At 39.9% G+C, this 15,571-nt stretch overlaps 2 protein-coding genes across 6 annotated transcripts in view; both read left to right on the forward strand.

Moving 5' to 3' along the window:
• Positions 1–15,571, forward strand: part of SPAST (spastin) — a 63,021-nt gene that overhangs the window by 24,706 nt on the left and 22,744 nt on the right. For all 5 annotated transcript variants that reach the window (XM_032410245.1, XM_032410247.1, XM_032410243.1 and 2 more), the window contains 3 exons: positions 2,385–2,572; positions 3,175–3,308; positions 3,587–3,680. In XM_032410245.1, coding sequence (XP_032266136.1) covers positions 2,385–2,572; positions 3,175–3,308; positions 3,587–3,680 — 416 coding nt within the window. The remainder of the gene's footprint in view (positions 1–2,384; positions 2,573–3,174; positions 3,309–3,586; positions 3,681–15,571) is intronic.
• On the forward strand, positions 12,105–14,046 carry LOC116635986 (RNA-binding protein EWS-like). Its single transcript, XM_032410248.1, is given in 3 exon segments — positions 12,105–13,122; positions 13,125–13,852; positions 13,855–14,046. Coding segments are annotated over 3 exon segments (1,788 nt in total). The 5' UTR covers positions 12,105–12,224; the 3' UTR covers positions 14,017–14,046.

The raw sequence follows: 15,571 nt of genomic DNA on the forward strand, positions 1-15,571 counted from the left end.
AAAATAGGGCATCAGTTAATAAACCTGCAATCTTAGCACATAACATAAACTACACAATAAAAAGAATGGAAATTCTAAAGTTGAAAAGTACAATTGCTGAAATAAAATTTATTAGATAACCTCAACAGCAGATTGGAGATGTCAAATGGAAGCTTCAGTGACCTTGAACCAAGATCAATAGAAATTACTAAATCAGGTGACTCCTGCATTGTTAGAAAGCAGATTAGTGATTGCTTAGGGCCAGGGGCAGTAAGGGATGGAGTGCAAATGAATACAAGAAGACTTTGGGCTATGATGGAAACATTTCGTATCTTGATTTTAGTGGCTATTTCATCTTTAAAAACATCTTTATAAACTCATCAAATTGTACATTTTATTTATTTATTTTTTTAAAAGATTTTTATTTATTTGACAGAGGGAACACAAGCAGGGGGAGTGGGAGAGGGAGAAGCAGGCTTCCCGCGGAGCAGGGAGCCCGATGCGGGGCTCGATCCCAGGACCCTGGGATCATGACCTGAGCCGAAGGCAGACGCTTAACGACTGAGCCACCCAGGCGCCCAAATTGTACATTTTAAATGGATGCAATTTATTATTCATAGATTATACCTTAAAGGGTTGATGAAAAAATAAATACTGAATGGCTTGTAAAGAAAAATAGTATTCCTCTTCTCATCTCTTCCTTCTCTCTTCCTGCCTTCACCACTAGGCCGGCTCCTCATACAATGTCTAACTCTTCCTGCTATTTTTTCTTTTGTTTCCTACTGTATTTCTAGATATTATGCTTATATTGCTACTACTGATTGAACAGTTTTTGATATGTATTTTCTTATTCAGGTGAAAGAAGGTTTAATTCTTATGCCAACATTACCCTTCATCTCCTGATACATAAATATCACTATTTTAGTTACGCTGAAAAATCAAATTTAACATTATTATGACTTAGTATCCAAAACCAAATAGTATATTCTAATTATGCTTCTCTTTTTTGTTTTTCCTTCCCACGGATTCCTTATTTCTTTCTGTTTGCTTTTTAACCAAAAGCCTACTTTAGGAGTTCTTTCAATGAAAGTTTGTAGATAGTGAACTTTCTTAGTCTTTCCAATGTCCGAAATACCCTCATTCTTACATGACAGGTTACCAGGATATAAAATTGATAAAGGTTAACACTTTTTTCTTCCTACAGCATTTTGAACATACTCCATTACCCTACTGACTTTTGTTATTTTAATGAAAAATCTCCTATCATTCTCATAGTTCCATGTGGAAATTCCTATTCACTTATAGTCTCAGGACTGTATGTTTACTGTCTGAAGAAATTCTTTTCCACTTTCCTTTTTTTCCTCTGAAATGAATGATCTTTATCTTCAGCCTAGACAGATTTTGCTCTTTTTCATGTCTTTGCTTTTGCTTATTGTTATTCCCTTTTCTAGATTGCTTTCCTGCTTTGTCCTTTAAGGTTGCTATCCATTAGTTCCTTGAACATATGGTTCAGAACTTTACATTTATTTATGGAAAAAAAATCTTGATCACCTTGCTCTACTCTGAAGTTCTCTTCCTTTGAGTTTCCTTAAAACACCTTAAGGGATTTGATGACAAATACAAAAATAAGGTTTTTGTCTTTTCTGTAGGCTATTCTAATTTGCTTACTGATTTAACATTTGTTTTTACTGTAAACATTGTTATTAGTAAACTGATGTTTGTTATGGAGTGTATAAAAATATTTGAAGCAGTGAGATTTGAACATTTGAAAGCCTATAATTTATGTAGAAGTGCAATATAGGTAGGTCAGGTTACCTTTTAGGCTTAATTGATGATGTTTCATATGTGTTTATTTACATATATACAGCACATAGAATACTTGGCATATTAAAACCCACATCTTTATACCCTTTAAATTAAAAATTGATTATTTCTAGAAACTCTTTTGGTGGACACAGACTGTGGAATTTCATACTATTTTACAATCTTAAAGTTTGGAACCAAGGTAATGCACTACTTTTCCCCCCAATTCTGTAACAACATAACTCTAATGCGTTTACTGCATTTTGTTTCTTGAATATTTGGCAACTTCATTTGGGAATCTTTTTATATCCTCCTCCTGTCCCCGCAAATGAACTTGTCTCTTCTTATTACAAATACATTACAAATATAAGAAAATTAGAATATGCATCAGGAAAAGGAAAAACTAAATAATCATAATCTTGTCCACCAAGTGATAATCCTGATGAACATTCTAGTAGATTTTTAATTGAAATCTTATTTTGAAATATTGCTAATGTAAAAAAAAGTAGTATTAGCTTAGTTTTACAAATTATATCCATCTTTATTTTATAATGTTTAGCCACAGTTTTCTAACCATGATGATTTTGCTTTTTCCTTGATAGAAAGTGGAGCTGTTCCAAAAAGAAAAGATCCCTTAACACACGCTAGTAATTCACTGCCTCGTTCAAAAACAGTTATGAAGACTGGATCCACAGGTCTGTCAGGCCACCACAGAGCACCTAGCTGTAGTGGCTTATCCATGGTTTCTGGAGTGAGACAGGGACCTGGTCCCGCAGCTGGAACTCATAAGGTATTTGAAGATGGTAACTTTAATTGGTGTGGTTTTGCAAATACAAGATTTTGAACATGATATGCTTGCTGAAGATTATTACAAGTACTTTATAATATCTTGGAGAATTGATAAGTTTCTACAAAGTTGAATGTAGTTTTCTTTTTTTAAAATCTACAAGGACAACTTGCTATTAAAAAGCAAATCTTATTTTAACTTCCTTTGGACCTAATTAGGTATTTTGTAGTAAGTTTCTTGTCTAGTCTATTTTATATAATGCTTATAATTTTAAAGTTGTTTTGTTTAAATTTATGTAAGTGTTTTATAACATTAAACATAGTTTTGTTACAATTCTAACAATCAAAATTATATGACTGTATTATCATAGGGCCTTTTTATTTTATGGTACCTAAATCTCTCTGGATGGAATCCTCTGTAAACCCACTTCATGCCAAATGTAGTTTTATAGTGAATACCATTTTACCTTGGAGTAAACATACAGTTTTGGCTTTTTTATATCCTTTTTCCTATTTTTGAACTTTTAATTCTGTGAACCTTAAGGTTAACTCACTTATGAAAAGTGTTAGGTTGTATTTTTACATTACAATTTTGTGTCCTTTAAGAGTACACCAAAAACAAATAGAACGAATAAACCTTCTACCCCTACAACTGCTGCTCGTAAAAAGAAAGACTTGAAGAATTTTAGGAATGTGGACAGCAACCTTGCCAACCTTATAATGAACGAAATTGTGGACAAGTAAGTTTTGCCATCTGAAGTGTTTTATTTAATAGTTTTTAGTTTTGAATTTATTTATACAATATATCATGAATAAAATAGATAATACCTGTTTAATATACCTATTTAATCTTTATGATGGTTTTCAGTTACTGTAAATGTAGAAAGCCATTGTTTTACTGATTTAATTATAATTTCACATTTAACATAAAATAATTTTATTTCATAGAGTTTAGACTTCATATTATAATAACTGAAGCATATTTTGTTGTGGAGCTAACTGAAATTCTATTTCTTAGTGGAACAGCTGTTAAATTTGATGATATAGCTGGGCAAGAGTTAGCAAAACAGGCCTTGCAAGAAATTGTTATTCTTCCTTCTCTGAGGCCTGAGGTAAGTGCTTTATATTATCATTTTCCTCTAACATCATTCATTACTGAATCCATATTAGCAGTAAAGAAATGTGTGAGCTATGCTAGAATGATTAGTTCATATAACAGATTTGATGTTTTTAAAAAGAAAAAGACATTAGCAGTTGATGTTGGCTGGTTATTAATAGGAGAGGAGAATGACTATAAAGGTTCCTAATAACCAATCCATTTTTAACATTTAGAGGGAAAAGTAGGTAGCAGAAAATAATTTTTATATCAAGGTAAGAGGGATTTAAAATTAAGAGAAATCATACTGGAGAAAAGAGAAGTTAAGATAAAATTATTAAGTTTAAGTTTGAAGACTTTTTTTAATCAAAGTATAGTTGAAATACAATGTTATATGAGTTTCAGGTGTACAACATAGTGATTTGACAATTCTGTACATTAAGCTATGCTCACTATGATAAGTATAGTTACCATCTGTCACTATACAATGTTATTGCAATATTATTGACTGTAGATCCCATGCTGTACTTTTCATCCCCATGACTTATTTATTTTCTAACTGGAAGCTTGTACCTCTTAATTCCTTTCACCTATTTTGCTCATCCCCTTAACCCCTTCCCCTCTGGCAACCACCAGTTTGCTCTGTTTTTCTGGTTGTTTCTGTTTTGTTTGTTCTCGTCATAACAACAAGAACAACAAAATGGTAATTAGGTGAAGGTTGTGTTAACCTTATTGTGATGAATATTTTGCAAGTTATGTGTGTATCAAATCATATTGTACACGTTAAAATGACACAGTGTTATGTCAATTATATCTCAATAAAACTGGAAATTTTTAAAAACCAAAAAATGCTACAGTAGTCAAGAAAATGTGTCTTTGGTGAAAGAATAGACAAATAGATCAATAGAACATAATAGAGAGCCCAGAAATACAGAGATACAAATACCAGCAATTGACAAAGGCACAAAAGCAATCTGATGGAGAAATGATAGTATTTTCCACAAATGGTGCTGGAACAACTAGACATCCATGTGCAAAAAAATTCTAGACATGTACTTCACACCTTTCACAAAAGATAATTCAAAATTAGTCACAGACCTAAATGTAAAAGGCTAACTATAAAACTCCTGCAAGGCGGAGCAAGATGGCGGAGGAGTAGGAGACCTGGATTTCGTCTGGTCTCAGGAATTCAGCTGGATAGGGATCAAAACATTCTGAACACTTACAAACTCAACAGGAGATCGAAGAAAAGAATAGCAAAAACTCTCTGAACAGAAAAGCAACCACTTTCTGGAAGGTAGGACGTACGGAGAAGTGAATCCAAGGCGATATTCGGGAGGATAGACGGCGGGGGAGGGGGCCTCCGTCGGCCGCTCCTGGCAAGTGATAGAGCCCCGGAGCACAAAATCGGAACTTTTAGAAGTCGGCTCCGCTGAGGGACGCCGCTCCAGTGGCTAAGTGGGGGGTGGAACCCTTGCGGGACAGTGTGGTCTCAGGACCCTCGGGGTCACAGAAAGATCAGGGGTGCCTGAGTGCGGTAGAGCTCCCAGGTATCGGAGCGGGGAAGCCGGCTGCAGAGATGGAGCCAAGGAGCAGGCTCTCAGCTCGGGTTTGCCATAAACCGTGATCCGCGGCACAGTCGGGCCACTGCTCCTCCAGCAGGGACCCAACAAGCAGCAGATACAGGGAGACTCACCTTCCTTCCCTGGGAGGAGCGGCGCGGGAGCGCACCACAGGGATCTGCTGGGTTTGGAGACTCCGCACCAACCGGGTGCCAGAGATAGAAACGCGTGGTCACAGGCCGGGTGAGCACGGAGTGCGGCCAGAGACCGGGGAGATGGGAGTGACTGACGGCTTTTCTTTGGGGACGCACTGAGGAGCAGGGCCCCGAGTTCTCGGCTCCTCCAAGGCGGAGATTGGGAGGCCGCCATTTTCACTCTCGGTCTCCAAAGCTGTACGGAAAGCTTGCAGGGAGCAAAAGCTCCCGAGAGCAAACCCGAGCAAGTTACTTAGCCTGGACCGGGCAAGGGCGGGGCAATTCCGCCTCCGGCAAAGACATTGGGAACCACGGCAACAGGCCCCACCCCAGAAGATCAGCGAGAACAGCCAGCCAAGACCAAGTTTACCGATCCATGAGAACGGCAGAACTCCAGCGCTAGGGGAATAATGCACATAGAATCCATGGCTTTTTTACCATGATTCTTTAGTCTTTCAAAGTTAATTTTTTTTTTAACTGTCTTTTTTTTTTTTGTGAATTTTTCTTTCTCCCTTTTTCAACCAACATCTTATCTATCCCTTTTTTAAAAAACATTTTTATTTTTCATTTTTAGAGTCATATTCTATCCCTTCATAATAGTTACTCTTATTTTTGGCATATATATATAAGTTGTTTACTCTTTAAAATTTTGAGATAGTTTCTTCTAACAGATCAAAATATACCCTAAATCTCTAGTGTATGGTTTTGTTCTACTCTCCTGCCTGATCACATTCTCTCCCTTTTTTTTCTTTCTTTTTTTTTTAAAATCCTCTTTTCTTTTTTCAAACAACTTCTTATTAATTCCTTTTATAAAATTTTTTTATACTTTTCATTTTTACAGTCATATTCCATCCCTTCATCATATAAACCCTTATTTTTGTACATATATAAGTTTTTCTTTCTTTAAAATTTTGGGAGGCACTATCTTCTAACAGACCAAAATACACCCAAAATCTGGTGTGACGCACTGATCTATGTACCAGCCTGATCATATTTGATCATATTCTGTTTTTTTTGTTTTGTTCTGTTTTTTTTGTTTTTATCTTTCTCTTTTTCTTTTTCTTTTTTTTTTTTTTTGCTTTTTCTTTTTTCTTTCTTTCCCTTCCTTTTTCCCCCGGCTTCAGGTCTTTTCTGATTTGTTTAGAGTATATTTTCTGGGGACGTTGTTACCCTGTTAGCATTTTGTTCTCTCATTAATCTGTTCTCCTCTGGACAAAATGACAAGACGGAAAAAAATCACCTCAACAAAAAGAGCAAGAGGTAGTACCGACTGCCAGGGACCTACTCAATACGGACATTAGTACGATGTCAGATCTAGAGTTCAGAATCATCACTTTAAAGATACTAGCTGGGCTTGAAAAAAGCATGGAAGTTATTAGAGAAACACTTTCTGGAGAAATAAAAGAACTAAAATCTAACCAAGTCGAAATCAAAAAAGCTATTAATGAGGTGCAATCAAAAATGGGGGCGCTAACTGCTAGGATAAATGAGGCAGAAGAAAGAATCAGTGATACAGAAGACCAAATGATGGAAAATAAAGAAGCTGAGAAAAAGAGAGATAAACAACTACTGGATCACGAGGGCAGAATTCGAGAGATAAGTGATACCATAAGATGAAACAACATTAGAATAATTGGGGTCCCAGAAGAAGAAGAAAGAGAGAGAGGGGCAGAAGGTATATTGGAGCAAATTATAGCAGAGAACTTCCCTAATTTGGGGAAGGAAACAGGCATCAAAATCCAGGAGGCACAGAGAACCCCTCTCAAAATCAATAAAAATAGGTCAACACCCCGACATCTAATAGTAAAACTTACGAGTCTCAGAGACAAAAAGAAAATCCTGAAAGCAGCTCAGGAGAAGAGATCTGTAACCTACAATGGTAGAAACATTAGATTGGCAACAGACCTATCTACAGAGACCTGGCAGGCCAGAAAGGACTGGCATGATATATTCAGAGCACTAAACGAGAAGAATATGCAGCCAAGGATACTATATCCAGCTAGGCTGTCATTGAAAATAGAAGGAGAGATAAAAAGCTTCCAGGACAAACAAAAACTGAAGGAATTTGCAAACACAAAACCAGCCCTACAAGAAATATTGAAAGGGGTCCTCTAAGCAAAGAGAGAGCTTAAAAGCAACATAGACCAGAAAGAAACACAGACAATATACAGTAACAGTCACCTTACAGGCAATACAATGGCACTAAATTCATATCTTTCAATAGTTACCCTGAATGTAAATGGGCTAAATGCCCCAATCAAAAGACACAGGCTATCAGATTGGATTAAAAAACAAGACCCATCAATATGCTGTCTGCAAGAGACTCATTTTAGACCCAAAGACACCCCCAGATTGAAAGTAAGGGGGTGGAAAACCATTTACCATGCTAATGGACACCAAAAGAAAGCTGGGGTGGCAATCCTTATATCAGACAAATTAGATTTTAAACCAAAGGCTGTAATAAGAGATGAGGAAGGACACTATATCCTACTTAAAGGGTCTATCCAACAAGAAGATCTAACAATTGTAAATATCTATGCCCCTAACATGGGAGCAGCCAATTATATAAGGCAATTAATAACGAAAGCAAAGAAACACACTGACAACAATACAATAATAGTGGGGGACATTAACACCCCCCTCACTGAAATGGACAGATTGTCTAAGCAAAAGATCAACAAGGAAATAAAGACTTTAAATGACACACTAGACCAAATGGACTTCACAGACATATTCAGAACATTCCATCCCAAAGCAACAGAATACACATTCTTCTCTAGTGCCCATGGAACATTCTCCAGAATAGATCACATCCTAGGTCATAAATCAGGTCTCAACCGGTACCAAAAGATTGGGATCATTCCTTGCCTATTTTCAGACCACAATGCTTTGAAACTAGAACTCAATCACAAGAGGAAAGTCAGAAAGAACTCAAATACATGGAGGCTAAAGAGCATCCTATTAAAGAATGAATGGGTCAACCAGGAAATTAAAGAAGAATTAAAAAAATTCATGGAAACCAATGAAAATGAAAACACAACTGTTCAAAACCTTTGGGATGTAGCAAAAGCAGTCCTAAGAGGCAAGTATATAGCAATACAAGCCTTTCTCAAGAAACAAGAAAGGTCTCAAGTACACAACCTACCCTACACCTAAAGGAGCTGGAGAGAGAACAGCAAATAAAGCCTAAACCCAGCAGAAGAAGAGAAATAATAAAGATCAGAGCAGAAATCAATGAAATAGAAACCAAAAGAACAGTAGAACAGATCAACGAAACTAGGAGCTGGTTCTTTGAAAGAATTAACAAGATTGATAAACCCCTGGCCAGACTTATCAAAAAGAAAAGAGAAATGACCCAAATCAACAAAATCATGAATGAAAGAGGAGAGATCACAACCAACACCAAAGAAATACAAACAATCATAAGAACATATTATGAGCAACTATATGCTAGCAAATTAGATAACCTGGAAGAAATGGATGCATTCCTAGAGATGTATCAACTACCAAAACTGAACCAGGAAGAAATTGAAAACCTGAACAGACCTATAACCCCTAAGGAAATAGAAGCAGTCATCAAAAATCTCCCAACAAACAAAAGCCCAGGGCCAGATGGCTTCCCAGGGGAATTCTACCAAACATTTAAAGAAGAATTAATACCTATTCTTTTGAAACTGTTCCAAAAAATAGAAATGGAAGGAAAACTTCCAAACTCGTTTTATGAGGCCACCATTACCTTGATCCCCAAACCAGACAAAGACCCCATCAAAAAGGAGAATTACAGACCAATATCCTTAATGAACATAGATGCAAAAATTCTCACCAAAATACTAGCCAATAGGATCCAACAGTACATTAAAAGGATTATACATCACGACCAAGTGGGATTTATCCCTGGGCTGCAAGCTTGGTTCAACATCCGCAAATCAATCAGCGTGATACAATACATTAACAAAAGAAAGAACAGGAATCATGATCCTCTCAATAGATGCAGAAAAAGCATTTGACAAAGTACAGCATCCTTTCTTGATCAAAACTCTTCAGAGTATAGGGATCGAGGGTACATACCTCAATATCATAAAAGCCATGTATGAAAAACCTATAGCGAATATCATTCTCAATGGGGAAAAACTGAGAGCTTTCCCCCTAAGGTTAGGAACACGGCAGGGATGTCCACTATCACCACTGCTATTCAACATAGTATTAGAAGTCCTAGCCACAGCAATCAGAGAACAAAAAGAAATCAAAGGCATCCAGATCGGCAAAGAGGAAGTCAAACTCTCACTCTTTGCAGATGTTATGATACTTTATGTGGAAAACCCAAAAGACTCCACCCCAAAACTGCTAGAACTCATACAGGAATTCAGTCAAGTGGCAGGATATAAAATCAATGCACAGAAATCAGTGGCATTCCTATACACCAACAACAAGACAGAAGAAAGAGAAATTAAGGAGTCGATCCCATTTACAATTGCACCCAAAACCATAAGATACCTGGGAATAAATCTAACCAAATAGGCAAAGGATCTGTACTCAGAAAACTATAAAATACTCATGAAAGAAATTGAGGAATACACAAAGAAATGGAAAAACGTTCCATGCTCATGGATTGGAAGAACAAATATTGTGAAGATGTCAATGCTACCTAGAGCAATCTACACATTCAGTGCAACCCCCATCAAAATACCATCCACTTTTTTCAAAGAAATGGAACAAATAATCCTAAAATTTGTATGGAACCAGGAAAGACCCTGAATACCCAGAGGAATGTTGAAAAAGAAAAGCAAAGCTGGTGGCATCACAATTCCGGACTTCCAGCTCTATTACAAAGCTGTCATCATCAAGACAGTATGGTACTGGCATGAAAACAGACACATAGATCAATGGAACAGAATAGAGAGCCCAGAAATGGACCCTCAACTCTAGGGTCAACTAATCTTTGACAAAGCAGGAAAGAATGTCCAATGGGAAAAAGACAGTCTCTTCAACAAATGGTGTTGGGAAAATTGGACAGCCACATGCAGAAGAATGAAACTGGACCATTTCCTTACATCATACACAAAAATAGACTCCAAATGGTTGAAAGACCTCAGTGTGAGACAGGAGTCCATCAAAATCCTAAAGGAGAACACAGGCAGCAACCTCTTCGACCTCAGCCACAGCAACTTCTTCCTAGAAACATCGCCAGAGGCAAGGGAAGCAAGGGCAAAAATGAACTATTGGGACTTCATCAAGATAAAAAGCTTTTGCATAGCAAAAGAAACAGTCAACAAAACCAAAAGACAACTGACAGAATGGGAGAAGATATTTGCAAATGACATATCAGATAAAGGGCTAGTATCCAAAATCTATAAAGAACTTATCAAACTCAACACCCAAAGAACAAATAATCCAATCAAGAGATGGGCAGAAGACATGAACAGACATTTTTCCAAAGAAGATCTCCAAATGGCCAACAGACACATGAAAAAGTGCTCAACATCACTCGGCATCAGGGAAATCCAAATCAAAACCTCAATGAGATACCACCTCACACCAGTCAGAATGGCTAAAATTAACAAGTCAGGAAACGACAGATGTTGGCAGGGACGCAGAGAAGGGGGAACCCTCCTACACTGTTGGTGGGAATGCAAGCTGGTGCAACCACTCTGGAAAACAGTATGGACGTTCCTCAAATTTGAAGATAGAGCTACCATATGATCCAGCAATTGCACTACTGGGTATTTACCCCAAAGATACAAATGTAGGGATCTGAAGGGGTACGTGCACCCCGATGTTTATAGCAGCAATGTCCACAATAGCCAAACTGTGGAAAGAGCCAAGATGTCCATCGACAGATGAATGTATAAAGAAGATGTATATATATACAATGGAATATTATGCAGCCATCAAAAGGAATGAGATCTTGCCATTTGCAACGACGTGGATGGAACTGGAGGGTGTTATGCTGAGCGAAATAAGTCAATCAGAGAAAGACATGTATCGTATGACCTCACTGATATGAGGAATTCTTAACCTCAGGAAACAAACTGAGGGTTGCTGGAGTGGGGGTTGGGGTGGGAGGGATGGGATGGCTGGGTGATAGACACTGGGGAGGGTATGTGCTATGGTGAGCACTGTGAAGTGTGCAAGACTGTTGAATCACAGATCTGTACCTCTGAAACAAATAATACATTATATGTTAAGAAAAAAAAAAAGAAGATAGCAGGAGGGGAAGAATGAAGGGGGGAAATCGGAGGGGGAGACGAACAATGAGAGACGATGGACTCTGAAAAACAAACAGGGTTCTAGAGGGGAGAGGGGTGGGAGAATGGGTTATCCTGGTGATGGATATTAAAGAGGGCACGTTCTGCATGGAGCACTGGGTGTTATGCACAAACAATGAATCATGGAACACTACATCAAAAACTAATGATGTAGTGTATGGTGATTAACATAACAATAAAAATTTTAAAAAAATAAATCTGAAGACAAGAAAAAAAAAAACTCCTGCAAGATAACATAGGAGAAAGTCTAGGTGATCTTTGGTGTGAGGATGGCTTATTAGATACAACACCAAAAACATGATCCTTGAAAGAAAAAATTGTTAAGTTGAACTTCATGAAAATTAAAAACTTTTCTGTGAAAGACATTGTTAAGAGAATGAGAAGACAAGCCACAGACAAAGAGAAAATCTTTGTAAAACATTATTTGATAAAGGACTAGTATCCAAAACTATACAGAGTACTTTTAAAAACTGAACAATAAGAAATCAAATGACCCGAGGGGGACGAACGTTGACAGGATGAGAAGGAAGGAGAGAAAATGGTGTCCACGGATTACAGTACCTACAGCCAAGCGGCAGCCCAGCCGGACTACAGTGCGTACACTGCCCAGCCCATTCAAGGATATGCACAGACCACCCAGGCATATGGGCAGCAAAGTTATGGCACCTATGGACAGCCCACTGATGTCAGCTATACCCAGGCTCAGACCACTGCGACCTATGGGCAGACCACCTATGCAACTTCTTATGGACAGCCTCCCGCTGGTTATACTACTCCAGCTGCCCCCCAGGCATACAGTCAGCCTGTCCAGGGGGACGGCACTGGTGCTCACGATACCACCACTGCTACGGTCACTACCACCCAGGACTCCTATGCAGCTCAGTCTGCTTATGGCCCTCAGCCTGCTTACCCAGCCTATGGGCAGCCGCTGGCAGCCACCGCACCTGCAAGACCGCAGGGTGGTAACAAACCCTCTGAGACTAGTCAACCTCAGTCTAGCACGGAGGGTTACAACCAGCCCAGCCTAGGATATGGACAGAGTAACTACAGTTATCCCCAGGTACCTGGGAGCTACCCCATGCAGCCAGTCACAGCACCACCATCTTATCCTCCTACCAGCTACTCCCCTACACAGCCGACTAGTTAGGATCAGAGCAGTTACTCTCAGCAGAACACCTATGGGCAGCCGAGCAGCTATGGTCAACAAAGCAGCTATGGGCAGCAGCCGCCCACTAGTTATCCCCCCCAAACTGGATCCTACAGCCAGGCTCCAAGTCAGTATAGCCAACAGAGCAGCAGCTGTGGGCAGCAGAGTTCATTCCGACAGGACCACCCCAGTAGCATGGGTGTGTATGGGCAGGAGTCTGGAGGATTTTCCAGACCAGGAGAGAACTGGAGCATGAGTGGCCCTGATAACCAGGGCAGGGGAAGAGGGGGGTTGATCATGGAGGCATGAGCAGAGGTGGGCAGGGAGGAGGATGCGGTGGAATGGGCGCTGGAGAGCGAGGTGGCTTCAATAAGCCTGGTGGACCCATGGACAAAGGACCAGATCTTGGTCTGGGCCCACCGGTAGATCCAGATGAAGACTCTGACAACAGTGCAATTTATATGCAAGGCTTAAATGACAATGTGACTCTAGATGATCTGGCAGACTTCTTTAAGCAGTGTGGAGTTGTTAAGATGAACAAGAGAACCAGACAATCCATGATCCGTATCTACTTGGACAAGGAAACAGAAAAGCCCAAAGGTGATGCTACAGTGTCCTATGAAGACCCACCAACTGCCAAGGCTGCTGTGGAGTGGTTTGATGGAAAAGATTTTCAAGAGAGTAAACTTAAGGTTTCTCTTGCTCGGAAGAAGCCTCCGATGAATAGCATGTGGGGTGGTATGCCTCCCCGTGAGGGCAGAGGGATGCTGCTACCACTTCGTGGAGGTCCAGGGGGCCCAGGAGGTCCTGGGGGCCCCACGGGTCGCATGGGAGGCTGTGGAGGAGACAGAGGTAGCTTTCTCCCAAGGGGGCCCTGGGGTTCCCCAGGGAACCCATCTGGAGGAGGAAACGTCCAGCACCGAGCTGGAGACTGGCAGTGCCCCAGTCCGGGGTGTGGAAACCAGAACTTTGCCTGGAGAACAGAATGCAACCAGTGTAAGGCCTCAAACCGTGAAGGCTTGCTTCCACCACCCATTCCACCCCTGGTGGTGACCGTGGCAGAGGCAGCCCTGGTGGCATGCAGGGCCCGAAGAGGCGGCCTCATGGACCGTGGTGGTCCCTGTGGGATGTTCAGAGGTGGCCGCAGTGGAGACAGGGGGCTTCCGTGGTGGCCGGGGCATAGACCGAGGTGGCTTTGGTGGAGGCCCTTGGTGGGCCCGCTGGACCTTTTTTTTTTTTTTCTTAAAGATTTTATCTATTTATTTGACAGAGAGAGACACAGCAAGAGAGGGAACACAAGCAGGGGGAGTGGGAGAGGGAGAAGCAGGCCTCCCGCAGAGGAGGGAGCCTGATGAGGGGCTTGATCCCAGGACCCTGGGATCATGACCTGAGCCGAAGGCAGACGCTTAACGACTGAGCCACCCAGGCGCCCCAAGGACCTTTGATGGAATAGATGGGAGGAAGAAGAGGCGGGCGCGGAGGACCTGGAAAAATGGATAAAGGCGAGCACTGTCAGGAACTCAGAGACCGGCCCTACTAGATGCAGAGACCCCGCAGAGCTGCATTGACTACCAGATTTATTTTTTAAACCAGAAAATGTTTTAAATTTATAATCCCATGTTTATAATGTTGGCCACAACATTATGATTATTCCTTGTCTGTACTTTAGTATTTTTTTTTAAGATTTTATTTATTTATTTGACAGAGAGAGGCACAGCGAGAGAGGGAACACAAGCAGGGGGAGTGGGAGAGGGAGAAGCAGGCTTCCTGCTGAGCAGGGACCCCGACGCGGGGCTCGATCCCAGGACCCTGGGCTCATGACCTGAGCTGAAGGCAGACGCTTAACGACTGAGCCACCCAGGCGCCCCTGTACTTTAGTATTTTTCACCATTTGTGAAGAAACATTAAAACAAGTTAAATGGTAAAAAAAAAAAAAAAAAAAAAAAAAAGAAAGAAAACAAATAACCCAATTAAAATGTGGGCAGAAGATCTGAACAGATACCTTACTAAAGAAGATACACAGATGACAAGCATTTGAAAAAATGATGCTCAACATCATTCATCTTTAGGGAATTGCAAGTTAAACAACAGTAGGATTCCACCGCACACTTACTAAAATGGCTAAAATCCAAAACACAGCACCAAATGCTGGTGAGGATGTGGAGCAACGGGGACTAATTACTGAGGGAAAGGCAATATGCTACAGCTGCTTTAAAAGACACTTTGACACTTTCTTAAAAAATTAAACATACTCTTACCATGCTACCCAGCAATTGTGCTCCTTAATATTTATCAAAATGAGTAAAAAATGTGTCCCCATATAAAAAAAACCTACACACAGATGTTTATAGCAACTTTATTTGTAATTTCCCAATCTTGGAAGCCAAGATACTCTTCAATAGATAAATGGATAAACTTGGTATATCTATATACTGAAATGCTATTCAGCACTAAAAAAAAAAATGAGCTATCAAGCCTTAGAGATATACAGAGGAACCTTAAATGCATGTTGTTAAAGAAGCCAATCTGCAAGAACTAATAGTGTATGATCCCAACTATATGACATTCTGGAATGGCAAAACTGTGGAGAAAGTAAAAAGATTAGTGAGTGGTTCCCACATGGGGAAGAAGGAGGGATGAATAGATGGAGCACAGGGGATTCTTTAGGGCAGTAAAACTATTCTGTATGATTTTGTAATGATGGGTACATGACATAAATTGTGAACCCTAATGAAAAC

Source organism: Phoca vitulina, unplaced genomic scaffold (assembly GCF_004348235.1).
Source record: "Phoca vitulina isolate PV1807 unplaced genomic scaffold, GSC_HSeal_1.0 scaffold12, whole genome shotgun sequence".
Lineage (NCBI taxonomy): Eukaryota > Metazoa > Chordata > Mammalia > Carnivora > Phocidae > Phoca > Phoca vitulina.